Source organism: Nomia melanderi, chromosome 12 (assembly GCF_051020985.1).
Source record: "Nomia melanderi isolate GNS246 chromosome 12, iyNomMela1, whole genome shotgun sequence".
Taxonomy (NCBI): domain Eukaryota; kingdom Metazoa; phylum Arthropoda; class Insecta; order Hymenoptera; family Halictidae; genus Nomia; species Nomia melanderi.
In genome coordinates, this window is record NC_135010.1 from 6,240,587 (window position 1) to 6,254,127 (window position 13,541).

The following is a 13,541-nucleotide window of genomic DNA, read 5'->3' on the forward strand; positions in this document are numbered from 1 at the left end:
TTGTTTAATAAATTGGATTGCATATATTAGCATAGTTTAAGTAAATAATAAAAATGTCTTTAAAACATTTCCATTTACACCTTTAAATACTTTAAAATTTGTGATATAAATAAAAATTAAAGTTTTCACCATAAACTATGTATTCTATGTCATGGTTACCAATCACAAAACTTTGAGGAGACACATAACAAAGGATTCGCATAGTTGCAGAAAGTATCGTCTATTATGGAAGTGATTCATGGTTTGTAGTAACGAAGGACTTTCGATTCGTACGTTTCATGAACTTTTCGTTTGTGCTTTGTCCTCTTTAAGACTGATTCTGTGGTGGCCAACTAGTTTTGAAAATAGCAACGTTTCATCTTTGGGTAGAGTTAACCAGAAAAACGATAAAACGGGGACGCATCCGAAAAGTCTAACCATTTTATCTGGGTGACGCCATCGGCCTAAAGCCTCGGAGCTTTAAAATCTCCAAAGGCCTACAGGCATACGCGCAACCAAGGTAAGAATCCCACAACACGTTCTTAGAAGAATTCATGAAATATTTTGTATTTTTTCCAAAATGGTACATAAATTTCCGTGAAATCGTCCGTTCAGAAATTTGCAGGTTGATTTGCAGTAATATGTAAAATCAATGCAGTGTTAACCTCAATGCATCCATGAAAATACTCGAAAGAACTTGTATTCAATGTAACGATTAACGTGCATCAGGGTTGAGTAGTAGCGACTTCTTTAAGTAATTAAATTTTCCTGTTATTTTTATTTTATTGGTTTCGAATTGTTTCAGATCAAATGAGAGTTCAGATATTATTTGTTGAAAAGTTTTCTTCATGTTTATGCAAAAAAGAAATTTTACAATAAATTTCATAATATAAGTAAATAAATTAAGTTCCTGATTATGTTCCTAATTATTCATTCTTCGAATTGCAAAAATATCAAATTATTCAGATGCACATAATTAATTTTTGTTTAATCAAAAAACTATCATAATTTGTGCAATATTTGTATGATCATACGTTGATTACCAGTTTACTAGTAGATTTTGTGCTTAGTATTAAATGATCAAGTATAAAGTAAATGTTTTATTCATAATTGTGATATATACATTGGGTTAGCAATGTAAATTCTAATGTTTATAAATATTAAATTTTTCCATTTTTTCCAAATTAATGTAAAGCACTTTCTACTCCAGAAAAAAATATGTATATGTATATATTTCAACATTTATATATACATATATATATATATATATATATATTAAATTTTATGATAGTAAATTTATATTTATAATATTATGTCTGTTTTTTTTTATTAGTTATGAAAATATGCTAATTGATACTAGTGTTACATAGTTTTATTTGCATTTGTTAGTGAAAACAATACTTTCATTTATCATTTCCCAAATTTTTCCTCTCTTCCTTTTTCTTTATCGTTCCATATGCCCAAAAGATGTTCTTACAGGTTGAAAGTCCGTTCGCTATAGTTTCTAGTGCAGTACAAAACGGTTTGCGGTTTACCGGTATTTCTTAGTTTGTGTTGTGCTCGAGTTAAAAAGTTTAAAACGTAAACAAAAAAGTTCCGGGCAAGAAATCCATGAAAAATAACAGTATGTATTGTATATGTGAAAAAAGTTCAGTTTATGTATAAAGTATAAAAGTTGCTAGTAAAAAAAGTTCTCGACGTGTTATAAAAAGTATGTTCGACACGGTATGGATCGCGCGCGTTGTGCCTTCAAGAGCGAGTACTGCACAGGCTCTTATTGATACAGGTAAGCCATGCGCTGCTATTGATGCAGATTTTACAGTGCTACATTCGGTCGGTACGGCTAAAAATTCACTTCTCAAGTAAGAGGAATTAACAATTTGTTTGAACAGTGGTCCCAGTTTTACATTAAATTTTATTATAACTATTGTAAAAAAATTACTTGTTTACAGGCTAGAATAATTCATCATGTCAGACTCTGGTTCAGAAAGTTCTTCCTCAGAGGGTTATGATGGAAGGAGAAATCCAGTCACTGCTGACAATGTGGCTTCACCAAACTACTCGCACCATTCGTCTGTGTCGGGTCATAAGTCTAGAGCAAGTTCTATTTCTTCAAGAGGAAAATCTCCTGCATCTATTATATCTGAAAGAGATTCAAAGTCACCAGGATATACACCGATATCGCCAAAGTCTCAGAGGTCTGGGTTAGCATCTCCCAGTGAAGAAGGTTCTCCAAGATCTACACGTAGTTTATCAAAATCACCACTTAACACACCAAAATCGTATCGTTCGAGAAATAATTCTTTGGATTCACCTAGAAGTGATAGAAGTTTGTCTTGTTCACCTATACCAGATGAAAGATCGTGTCCGTCTACTCCAAATGACTCAAAATCTTTACATTTGGAAGATGCAGAAACCAAACAGTTTGAGTTGGAGGTTGATGCGCAAAGGTCTGGTGATAATTCTCCTAAATCGTATTCTTATAAAAATAGCGAATCAAGACAAAGCTCGCCCAAATCCCCAAGATCTGGGCATAGTTCGGCAAAATCATTAATATCTGGAAGAAGTTCTCCAAAATCAGGTCCAGCTTCTATAATGGATGATCAAGAATCAGATAAACATTCACCGCCTCACTCACCGCCAACAAAGAGTGGTTCATTTAACGAATTAGATGGAGAACAAATTTCTGATGGAGATATTGAAGACGAACCAGAATCTATAGCTAAATCGAAACCAGCACCAATTACACACGGTGAAGATTTGTCGGACGTTTCTGATCTTGAAAGTATGGATGGAGTTGATGGTACTACAGAACACGAGTCCGAACTTAAGGAAAATAAACAAAATGATGATAGGCGTGGAGGAGATAATGACGATAAAATGGAGAAAGATGATAAAAATGCACAGGTTGGATTGACAGAAGAAAGTGAACAACTGGACTTCGAAGCGGATGGTCAGTGGAAGGATGAACGTGATGAAGGTAAATATTTACAGTCAAAGAAAGACAGGAAATTAGAAAAGGATAAATGTAATTTAAATTTCAGTAAAAAATAAATGTTACTTTTAGGGGAAACAGAAGGGCTAAATGTTAAAGAAAACAAAGATGAAAGAGATAGAAAAGACAAGGATAAAGATAAAGATAAAGATAAAATGAAATCAAAGGAAGGATGTGACGGAAATGACAAAGAAGAAGGGGAGGAAGATGGAGAGAAAGCGGAGTCGGAATTGGAGGAAGGCGAACTTAGTGATGGTGATGATGCTCGGCCAGAAGAAACAGAGCCAAGACCAGTTTGTCGGTTTTACAATCGCGGTCAGTGCACATGGGGTGTTAGTTGTAGATTTTTACATCCAGGTGTAACGGATAAAGGTAATTATACCATGTTTGATATGGTAAGGCCAATGGCATATCCGCCACATGCAGCCACTCCACATGAGTTCAGACCACATATTGATAGACCAAATATGGTGCGACCGTTACCTGGTTATGGTGCACCATCGCATACGCCAAAAGTAGAAGAGCTTCCTACCGAATCTGCGTGGGAACGTGGATTAAGACATGCTAAAGAAGTTAGTTACCCTACAATTATTAAATATTAAATTCACATTTTAAACACATTTTAAATGAAAGCATCGTTTTATCATCGTTTACTTATTTTCACGTAGATGATGCGCAAAGCAAACAAACGCAAAGAATCGGATATGGACTTCGAAGAAAAGAAAATGAATTTAAGCTTAGGACAAGACGAATTAGACAGAGAAGCAGGTTATTATGTAAGAGCAGCTAGCCCAGAACCACCTGTTGAAAGGTGGCCACCTAGAGAGGCACCTCGAAGAATACCACCACCAAGAATTACACCTGAAAGATATATCGAAGAACCTGATCCTTACTATGCACCACCGGCAGCACCGCCACCAGAATATTATAGGTAATATTCTTTTACTGTAAAATAGTCTCTACATTTTTATTTCTGTTCATGATTTCTTTCACACGATATTCACTTATTAATTTTTATAGGAGAGTGCATTATAAAGCAGATACTCGTGTTGCTGAATATCGAGAACGGATCGATTATCATACGGTACCACGCGGAACGCCGCATTCTGTTTCTCCACCACCTCACACAAGAGAACGCGAAAGAGAAAGGGAACGTGAACGCGACAGGGAGCGAGAGTATTATGAAAAATATGAGAAAAAACATAAACGTCCATCAAGGGAAGTCATAGTAGAACGTATTCCACCGACGAAACCGTGGCGAGAAGAAGAACCACCGCCAGTGGAAAGAGGTAGAGGAGATGAATGGGCGGATCCTTGGATGCGGCGGAAGTCTCCTAGTACCGTGCGGCGGAATACATCATCTCGGCGTTCACGAAGGCAATCGTATTCTTCCGGATCTTCGTATTCGTCGACAAGGTAATCTTTACGTTTCGACTATTATTCAATATTCTTTATCGATAGCAATATTCCTCTGTTTTAACGAACCATATTCTTATTAGAATTATTTGTAAAAATACCATACGCGCCTAATGTACAACATTCAAATTTTCTTATGATCTCCTTCTGTAATAACAGTGCAACCTATTTAGAGTCATTATGCATTTCGTAAAATTGGGTTTTTTAATTTGTTTCGCTTAGATATACGTATATCTGGCTGAAACTTTCTAAACACTTTTCGTACAACTGCGTACAAGTGTCGTGTATGCTCTTTTTAGTTCTAGCCGTAGCTCGAGCCGCTCTAGCTACAGTTCTTACGACTCCCTATCCAGGTCCCGCTCACCATCCCCTCCCTCTAGAACCCGTGGTGCTGGCAAAGGGAAAGCAGTCGCGTCATCGCCACCCTCAAATCCTCCAGCAGTCGCAGCTGCTGCACCCCAACGCGGTGCCATGTTAATGAACCCACCTGCTCCTTCTCCACGTCCACCAAAAGGTTCCATTTCACCCACAACCGGTACGTTGCATCGACGTGCCGGGCTAAACCCTCCTGCGCCAAGCCCCCTTTCATCTCATCAACGTCACCACGAGAAGGGAAGAGATAAAGCAGCTATAGCGGCAGCTGCTGTGGCAAAGGTTATCAAAAGTCGATCAAGATCCAGGTAAAAATAATGTCAAATATTTTCACTGTTTCTATTGTTCAGTGGTCACACCTGACCCTCGATTTACGCGGTAGTTTTTATACGTGATCTGAATTTAGTAACGCCGAATAATTTATACTTTTGTTTTCTGAAATGTTATTATTATTATTATTTCTTTTGTTTGGCTATGTGGAACAAATGCGTATTTCTAAAACCTTATATCAGCTTTTCTTCTGAATACTTTATTTTCTCTTGTATCGGTAGACTCTATTTATGGATTTTTGCATAAATCGACGGTCACGTGTACTTACTTCACGAATGCATTTAACTTGTGTTGTATGATATTTCAATAAATGTATGTTTTAGGTCTTCACACAGCAGTTCAGGATCAGAGAGCAGCGGTAGCAGCAGCGATTCCAGCGAATCAAGTTACTCGTCTTCTTCTAGTGAGACACGTCGTAGGAAAGGTTCAACGCCACCGATAACACGAAAAGATTCTAAGGGTATTGACGCATTGAAGTTGAGTGGTACTAAACAACAAATCAAACTCACATTGAAACCAACCAGCAACGCTACGGCTGTGAAAAAAATTGATCGGTCCGGTATGATGGCCGGAAAAAAGAGACCGTTAGAATCGCCACCTTTAATCGATAGCAAAGCAAGCGTCGCCGCGGCTGCAGCGAAAGCAGCTAAAAAAGCAAGTTCAAGGCGAGAAGAGTTATTAAAACAACTTAAAGCAGTTGAAGACGCGATCGCTCGTAAGAGATCAAAAGTTTAATAATGCAGCTTATCGCCTTGAAGGTAATTATGTACCTACATGCATAAATATTTCTTAGATGTATCATGTAATTAGCTGCTGTAATGTAACGTGTGATATCAGAACAGAAAATCATATTGGAAACAGAAGCGTTTCTAATTACACATCGATTGTTCTATTCACAGTATCGACATTTTATCCTCTAATTTTCTTTTTTTTCTGGTAATATGTAAGCGAATACAACGTTAAATGAACAGTCTTGCTGTACAGTTTCTTGATTGCTGCAACTTAAAAACCATACGTGTCTTTTCATGTATAACGTATTATATATTGTATATGTGAAAATTTCGAGCATTGAAATTTCTCATTTTTTTTTTTGTTTTTTTTTTAAGTATCAATTGATTCTGGTGACCTCTAGAGATAAGACGAAAGAAAGTGAATAAACTGCTGAACTTCGTCGTTAAAAATGCCAAACGCACGAAAATAAAAATAAACATGCAACTTATTTATGTATTTACGACAAAGATTTTGTTGAAGTAAACAAAATTTGTACGGTTATTATAGATCTAACATTTTAAAGCACTATATATGATAGCAAGTTTGGTGATATTAAACGACAATAAGATGTCGCGCCTGTACAAATCATCTATAAACTCCCCCTTTTTTTATTTTGTTAAGTACATATTTTTTTAGATTATTAGTTACAAAAACATCACTCGTGAAAAGTAAAAACATTCAAAGTTAGATATTAATTAGAATGATCGTTAATGAAAGTAGATCAATAACTATCTGATAAGACGATTTAAATTAAGGGAGAAACATGAATTTAATATAACAGAACATAAGTACACTATAATAGTGTGTGTTACCTTATACTACTGCTTTTTATGTTATATTTATAGCACATCAAAAGGGTGAAGTCATAACAATTTCACCAAAAATCATTCAAAACAAGTATCTATACTATCAGATTTTATATTATTCTTAGAATAGTAATTACGCTAAACGAATGAAATTTGTTGGACGAACGTAGTAACACTGAAGACTATTAAGAAAAAATGTATTCTTTTATACAACTTTTTATAGGCTAGTAAATTAAATCCTACATACAACAGTGGTAGAGTACATAAAATCTGATAAATACATGAAAAAGGAAAACATACGAAACGGATGTGACAATGTATTTTGTACTTTCGACAACAAATTATATTAAATTCGTATTACAAGCTCCTTATCGACTAATGGTACAGACACTTTGTGAACAATAAAATTTATTAAATACAAATAATAAAACAAATATAATAATTTAATGTGATTGGTTAAACAATCCATACAGAGGTAGAAGACGAACAAGTACTTCGTTCATTCATACCATTGTAGACACCTCAAGAAAAGGCAATTGTACGAAATACTTACTTTTCATTTAAACAAAATATCACCAAAAATGCATAAAACCTTATTGACAATTTTAAATATGTATTTGGCATATATAGTTACCCTGACACTTTAAGAAAAACCGTTTTCCCAAAGTGAATCGTTGTTCATGGTCAATAAATTTCTTCCTGATGATACATCGTAAAATAAAAAAGTAAGTCTACCATAACATTTGGGGAAACGTTTTACTTTCGGGACATCTTACATTTTCATGTAATATGTATATATAAATAAGAAAGCCACCTAAAAAGTATCAACAATTCTGACCAATTCAACCAATAAAAAAAAACTAGGAGTATTTAAATAATTTTTATATTCTAGCCGTAGTTATATCAACGTCTGATTGTCTATTGACATTATTCGTATCGTTATTATCCTGATTCGTACGAATTGGAAGTCCCATAAATCTGTTTGTACCATTCAAAGTGCTGCGTCTCGACCTGACCGAACTGTTATCGTGAACCTTTATTTCATTATATCTGAATAAACCGTCGCCAGGGGGGGGTAATGAATTTTTCGTCGTTTTGTACCACCACTGATACGTGACGTACCATGTTAAAATTGCAGCCACGCCGCCGAGAAACTTTTCAATCATAATATGATAATAGAGCAACGTGGATATCAACATAATGTCCCACAATAATTGCTGTAGCGTCATTGCAACGAAAAGGCCTCTGAGATACGGTGTAAGAGCCTTGTGCGCCTTCTTCAAGAATTCTAAGTCATTGTTCGACAAATTCCGGAGTGGTCCGTTGTTAGGTTCGTTCGGAGTAATTCGTGAATGTTCTTCCCGCATGATTAAATCTTTTATACCTTCCCATCCGACTAACGAAGAGCCCTCTTCCGCTAGAATTAAACTTGAATAGATTAGGATGAACGTGTGTCCAGATATATCTAGACCACTCCAAAATCTGCCAGACTGAAGGCACTTTGTTTTCGTTTGTAGTTGTATGTTCTTCGTGCTGAGGCATCGACCATAATTCGTTTCGATGTAGTTAAACAATTTGATCCATAATAACCATGCGATCGTCGCTAGACCCAGCCTGGCAAGATTCTTGAGCAAGATGGACCTACGGCCGCAACCGAGAGTGTGCGCAGTTAATGCAACCCATGGAACAGTTACAGTCAGCAACCACCCCCATCCCCACTTCACAAAATATTGGTTTAGCGCGTTATCTGAACGCGAAAAATATGTTCTTGGCATTGTCATAAAGTCTGCTATGATCGATACTACAAATATCGCACCGCAATATATAGCAACCTTGAGTCTTGTATCGAATAATAATGATTTCTTGCAAACATGTAAAAACATCGTTACGAGAATGAGACCTATGGAACTGGGGGCAGCGGTCGGTCGAGTTCCGCCTCTGTCTTCTTGTGACGAATTTGGACGAAAATTCAAACGACTCGACCTTATATTACTCGCCGTTGAGCCAAACATCGTGGAACTGCCAAGCGTACTGTGCACACTTCTTCGCTTCCCCGTAGCCATCGTGTAATCAGTACAGTACAGGTTATCGCACATACATACGTTATTATTGGTACTTCCAACACGCGTTACGTAGGCGCATGTTAAATTATTTTCTCTTACACAATCGGGGTTATTCTGATATTTTAATTATACGGATCAGCTGATACAAATTATCAGCGGAGTCACCACACACTGTATGGAACACCCGTTACTCAAAATAGTACTTACACTGTGAGCAGTACTATACAAATGTGACCCACTCTGATTTGCACTGTCATCCATGGTCAACCATCCCCACTACCGTTTCGTGGAAATTAATTCAAAACTCGATGTTGGTTTTTGTTACGTTTCGTCTACTTAGGTATAAAATGTGTTAGATAAGTTCATAGAATTTCAAACGATGTTTTTGTTTAGTCCGTAAAACGTTGGATCTTGAATTTTTCTGGTCACAGGGGAGTTTGTTTTGTTACGTTCACAAAAATTTTCATTTTAATCCTTTTATTTCGAGAAAGAGAATTATACATTTGAACATTCAACAAAATGTAATGTCTTTAAGAAAATACAATATACACAGTCGTCTGTAATTAGTACCGTTTATTTTAAGGTTGGTATACTTTCATTTGATAATGAAACAATTTTTACAATAAATCAAGGGAACAACATTGTACTCTGGAATGATAAATAGTAAATGTATAATAATTTATAAATACATAATTTCAAGGTAAAAAGAATACAATAATATAAATTTGACTAGAGTTAGATTTTTATTTACTATTGAATTTTTTATGATATTGCACTAGCATTAGTATGCGATAAGCTCTATTCTTTGTAGGAAACAATTCATTCAAGATGAATAATAGATTTACACAAAAAAATATCTCACACGCACTACTAAGTAATGTTAGAAAAGGAACTTTGCTATTTTTTTTTCTCAGGACTTTATGAAACATACGTGTAATATGTTTTCTAATAACATACGAGCAGTTTTGCAAATTTAAATTTTATGCATATGCTCATGATTCTTCTATATAACTTTTGCAAGGCACCATTGAGAGTTCGTTTTAAAATATGTAGACATTAACAATGGCCGCTTAGTATGAAAATTATCTTTTGGAAAATGTTCTCGTAATAAATTAGGCAACCATGAAAATCATTGCTTCGTTACTGTTAATGTGTTGACTAGTTCTAAGAGATTTTATCCCCAGTCATTGCGAGTAATAAATTTACTTAAATATATTCACGAAACATGCATACGCTTTCGTTTCGCTTCGTTGTTGTTTATTAGATTTACTTTTGTGTGGTGAAGCTGGAGTAATGTATTTTGAAACAAGTGTAGCTGCTAGGTAAAAATGAAAATCATTAAACACTTATGCGTGGCAAACTAGTCACGATTGAGTCTAATTTTACAACTTGCACCTTAGATGTTAAGACGTTCGGTGATTCTACATTGTATGAAGACCAATACGTTATTAATTCTGGGAATCCATCTTCACTTATATAATCAATTTTGATCGAACTGAAACGTGCACGCGAATTCAAATTTGGTTGACAATCTGAGTCACGACATAATTGAGTAATATCACTTTGACTTGCATTCATAACTTGTACATCTGTATAATTTACAAAAACTATTAATACACTTTCAATTAATCTTCTTTCTGTAATAGCGGATACTTTCTTTGTATGTTCAGTTACTGAATCAATCCATTGCCAAAATTTAATGGCAAATCCAGAAGTATAAGGATTTCCAGACATAACTAAGAAAGCTGGTTTCGATACGAAAGAATTCGAACTAACATGATCCCATATGGTTATTGGTTGATTACCAGTCGTTTGCAGTGTTAAATTTATACTAGCCCTACAAAACTCTCCAGGACATGAACCTTCATTTTCTATAGATAGATAATGATGTGGTGTAGGCTGCCAATTGAATTTTTCATCATCAAATTTCAATGTTTTAAACATACGAAATACTCCTGGTTTCATTGCAAACTGCTTATATGACTCTGGTAACTTCATAGCATGAAGTAGCCCAACGAAGGTCATTGTTTTAATAACACCTGCAAAGTAAAGTAAATTAATATGAAGACGAGTAAAATATAATGTAATTTATGAGAATTATATATTGGTATACGTTAACTTAGAGAAATGGGAATAAATTCTTACTTTCCAAATATTTTTCTTATTCGAAATTTATTTATTGTATATAATTAATACTTACTTCTTTTGTTACTACCATTGCAAATATAAGACACAGTATCATTAGAAATAAGATTATATATATCAATTAATGAACAGTTTCCAGGCGAATATCTTCCTAACAGATGACCAGTCCTTCCCGATAAAAGAACAACATTCGGCATATTTTTTATTGCTACTTCTACGCTCAACAAATCTGCGACTCCGTCCGAATCAATATCTGGTAAAATCACGGGTAGTTTTTCAAATGTATGGATTTTTGAACTCCAATGTATAATGCCTGCTATAGGCTCGATACTAGCTAAAAGGCCTTGATCACCAGCAACTATACAGTCTGGTTTTCCAGACTGATCAGTATCAACTGAAATACAGTCTATTTCGGTAGGTGGTCTTTTCAATGAAACTAGCCATAATGGCACACCACTGTTTTCTTTCATTGACATAACACCCCCTCCGTCTGCTGATATTTGTCCTGGACTTTCATTCGTATCATTTCCTCTGTATTTTTGCCCACGAACAAGAAATATAAGATTAGTCGGTTTTTCTTCGATAATAGAGATAGGCCCATGTAATTCTAAAAATATAGAAACAAATATGTCTGTACCAAAATATATTGACTACTACTTATGTTAATTATAACAAAAATTTATATTAACCATAAAAGAAACACACAAAATATAAACAGATAACATATTTTTCCATACATACCTACTCCTCGTAAAGTTCTATGCCACGATATTGATGATTTAGGTTCAGAAATTGTAGGACAGACCATAGAATTATCACAAGGTAAAACATATAAAAATACAACTATTGTTACAATACATAGTAATATAGATGCGATCAAACAAAATCGTCGAAGAGGAGACATGTCTCGTGGTTTCCACAAGTCATTTTGATCATTTCCTTCAATTACCATTATTGGTATATCGTCTCTGTAATATTTAAGCATATTTTGCCCATTTTTTATTCGATTTGTTGTATTTTTTGTTTCATCCAAAGGATAATATATTCCATTCTCGTGTACTATTGTCGATTCCTATAACATTTTAAAATAAATCACATATTTTCTGTTGATTAAAGATACACTTTCTATTGCATAAGGAAATATTAAAACTACATATGAAAATAATAAGTATTACTTAAAAGAAATTATTATTATTATGTGATAGAATATTGGATTACAAAGTTTCATTAGAAGAAATTTTAAAACTTAGAAGAAAACAAAACTTGAATGATATATGCAGAAAGTAAGTTTATAAATATATCTAATAAGACAAATATAAATATGTAAATCTTTTCAAAAGGAGGTTTGATAAACATATTATTAAATAGCTTCTTGAAATCTCTTTCATGTATGTAATATAAATTTATTAATAATATTCAAATCCATGATAACATTTTATAACTCTTTAAACAATAATTTATTATTTCACATGTTGTTAGATACATTTTCATTAATATGATCTGATAAATGTTCATTGAATTTAAATATCATTTTTGGAATGGCCACGATAACAGTTTAGTAGCTATTATTTTTAAATGTTTAGTGCAACTATATGAAGTCATATATATCATATGTATATAAATGTATCTTTTTCTCATATATTTATTACCTTTACTTCTTGCCAACAAAGCATCACTATGAAGATATCTACTATCAGGTATTTGTTATAAGTCCAGGACAATATGTTTTGAAAATAATTGATTTTTATTTGTTTTCTCACCCTTCAATACCTTTGAAAAGTAAGGAGTCTTTTTACTTCTCTATCACTATCAACTGAGCTCGTAAAATTATAATTTTATGTAGCCTTCCTAATTATGAGAAACTTATATTTGTCAATTTTTATATAATTACAGCTTCCTCCATTTGTTCATTATAAATCTGTGACCATCCCATAACAAACAGTTCTAATACCTTTAACATTTAAATATATAAAATACAAAACATTGAAAGTTAGAAATAATATTTATTACAGTTTATCAACTTATTTTCTGCATAATGTGAAATGTTTTCAAATCACTTACAAAACTGTTCCCTACTAAGAATAAACTATAATTGACTAATTTGTTATTAGAAAGGATAACGAATTATTCGAAGAAAGAAGTATTTCGTTTCCATTCGAATTAGACTTAAAATTTAATCTTACCGCTAGTGCGTCGTCTGTATGTTCTTTGGGTGGTTCGTTTTGTTGAGCTAAACAATCTTCTTCATCTTCGGTGTCAGTATTGCTTATGCTTTGTGGCAAGGGTGCATAACCCTTACCACTGTGATGATCAGTCGACATATCAAATGAATTTTCTATGAAATATCACCGACTTTCAAAAAAACTCAACTCAATGTTTATGTAGGTATTTACATATATATTTATATCATGACCGTACACTGTCAACTGCAAAGTATTAATAGAGAGTGAACATAGTACAGAATCAAATATCACATTACAGCATACCAACAATTGTTCGATGCAACTATACTTTTATGTATACAGATAGATAGTTGTGCATTTAACAGTATTTTATATTTATACATCGGTTGTATATTTTGATTTTGCTCAAAAAAAGGTAGTTACCTGACGTTATAGCTATAATGTCAGGTAAGAAAAATATCATAAGGTTTTATTCACCAGA

At 33.9% G+C, this 13,541-nt stretch overlaps 3 protein-coding genes across 7 annotated transcripts; 1 reads left to right on the plus strand and 2 right to left on the minus strand.

The window, feature by feature from the left end:
* Positions 1-215: 215 nt before the first annotated feature.
* Positions 216-6,075, plus strand: LOC116426413 (uncharacterized). Of its 5 annotated transcripts, none has more exons than XM_076372421.1 (8): positions 216-499; positions 1,447-1,765; positions 1,932-2,959; positions 3,047-3,546; positions 3,643-3,905; positions 3,995-4,390; positions 4,690-5,070; positions 5,416-6,075. In XM_076372421.1, the coding sequence occupies exons 3-8, from the start codon at positions 1,948-1,950 to the stop codon at positions 5,825-5,827; spliced, it is 2,964 nt and encodes a 987-aa protein (XP_076228536.1). In that variant the 5' UTR covers positions 216-499; positions 1,447-1,765; positions 1,932-1,947; the 3' UTR covers positions 5,828-6,075. The 5 variants fall into 5 exon arrangements, with proteins under 5 accessions (XP_076228536.1, XP_076228535.1, XP_076228537.1 ...); XM_076372420.1 differs by having other exon boundaries at positions 1,459-1,765; XM_076372422.1 differs by having other exon boundaries at positions 1,481-1,765.
* A 774-nt stretch (positions 6,076-6,849) lies between these two features.
* Positions 6,850-9,021, minus strand: Fitm (acyl-coenzyme A diphosphatase Fitm). The gene has a single exon (XM_031974839.2). It carries the CDS (start codon positions 8,763-8,765, stop codon positions 7,551-7,553), a length of 1,215 nt encoding a protein of 404 aa, XP_031830699.1. The 5' UTR covers positions 8,766-9,021; the 3' UTR covers positions 6,850-7,550.
* Positions 9,022-9,290: 269 nt separating this feature from the next.
* Positions 9,291-13,353, minus strand: LOC116426202 (uncharacterized). The gene is made up of 4 exons (XM_031974837.2): positions 13,061-13,353; positions 11,619-11,949; positions 10,933-11,484; positions 9,291-10,771 (listed from the first exon to the last, which is right to left on the minus strand). The coding sequence occupies exons 1-4, from the start codon at positions 13,196-13,198 to the stop codon at positions 10,071-10,073; spliced, it is 1,722 nt and encodes a 573-aa protein (XP_031830697.1). The 5' UTR covers positions 13,199-13,353; the 3' UTR covers positions 9,291-10,070.
* Between the last annotated feature and the right edge of the window lie 188 nt (positions 13,354-13,541).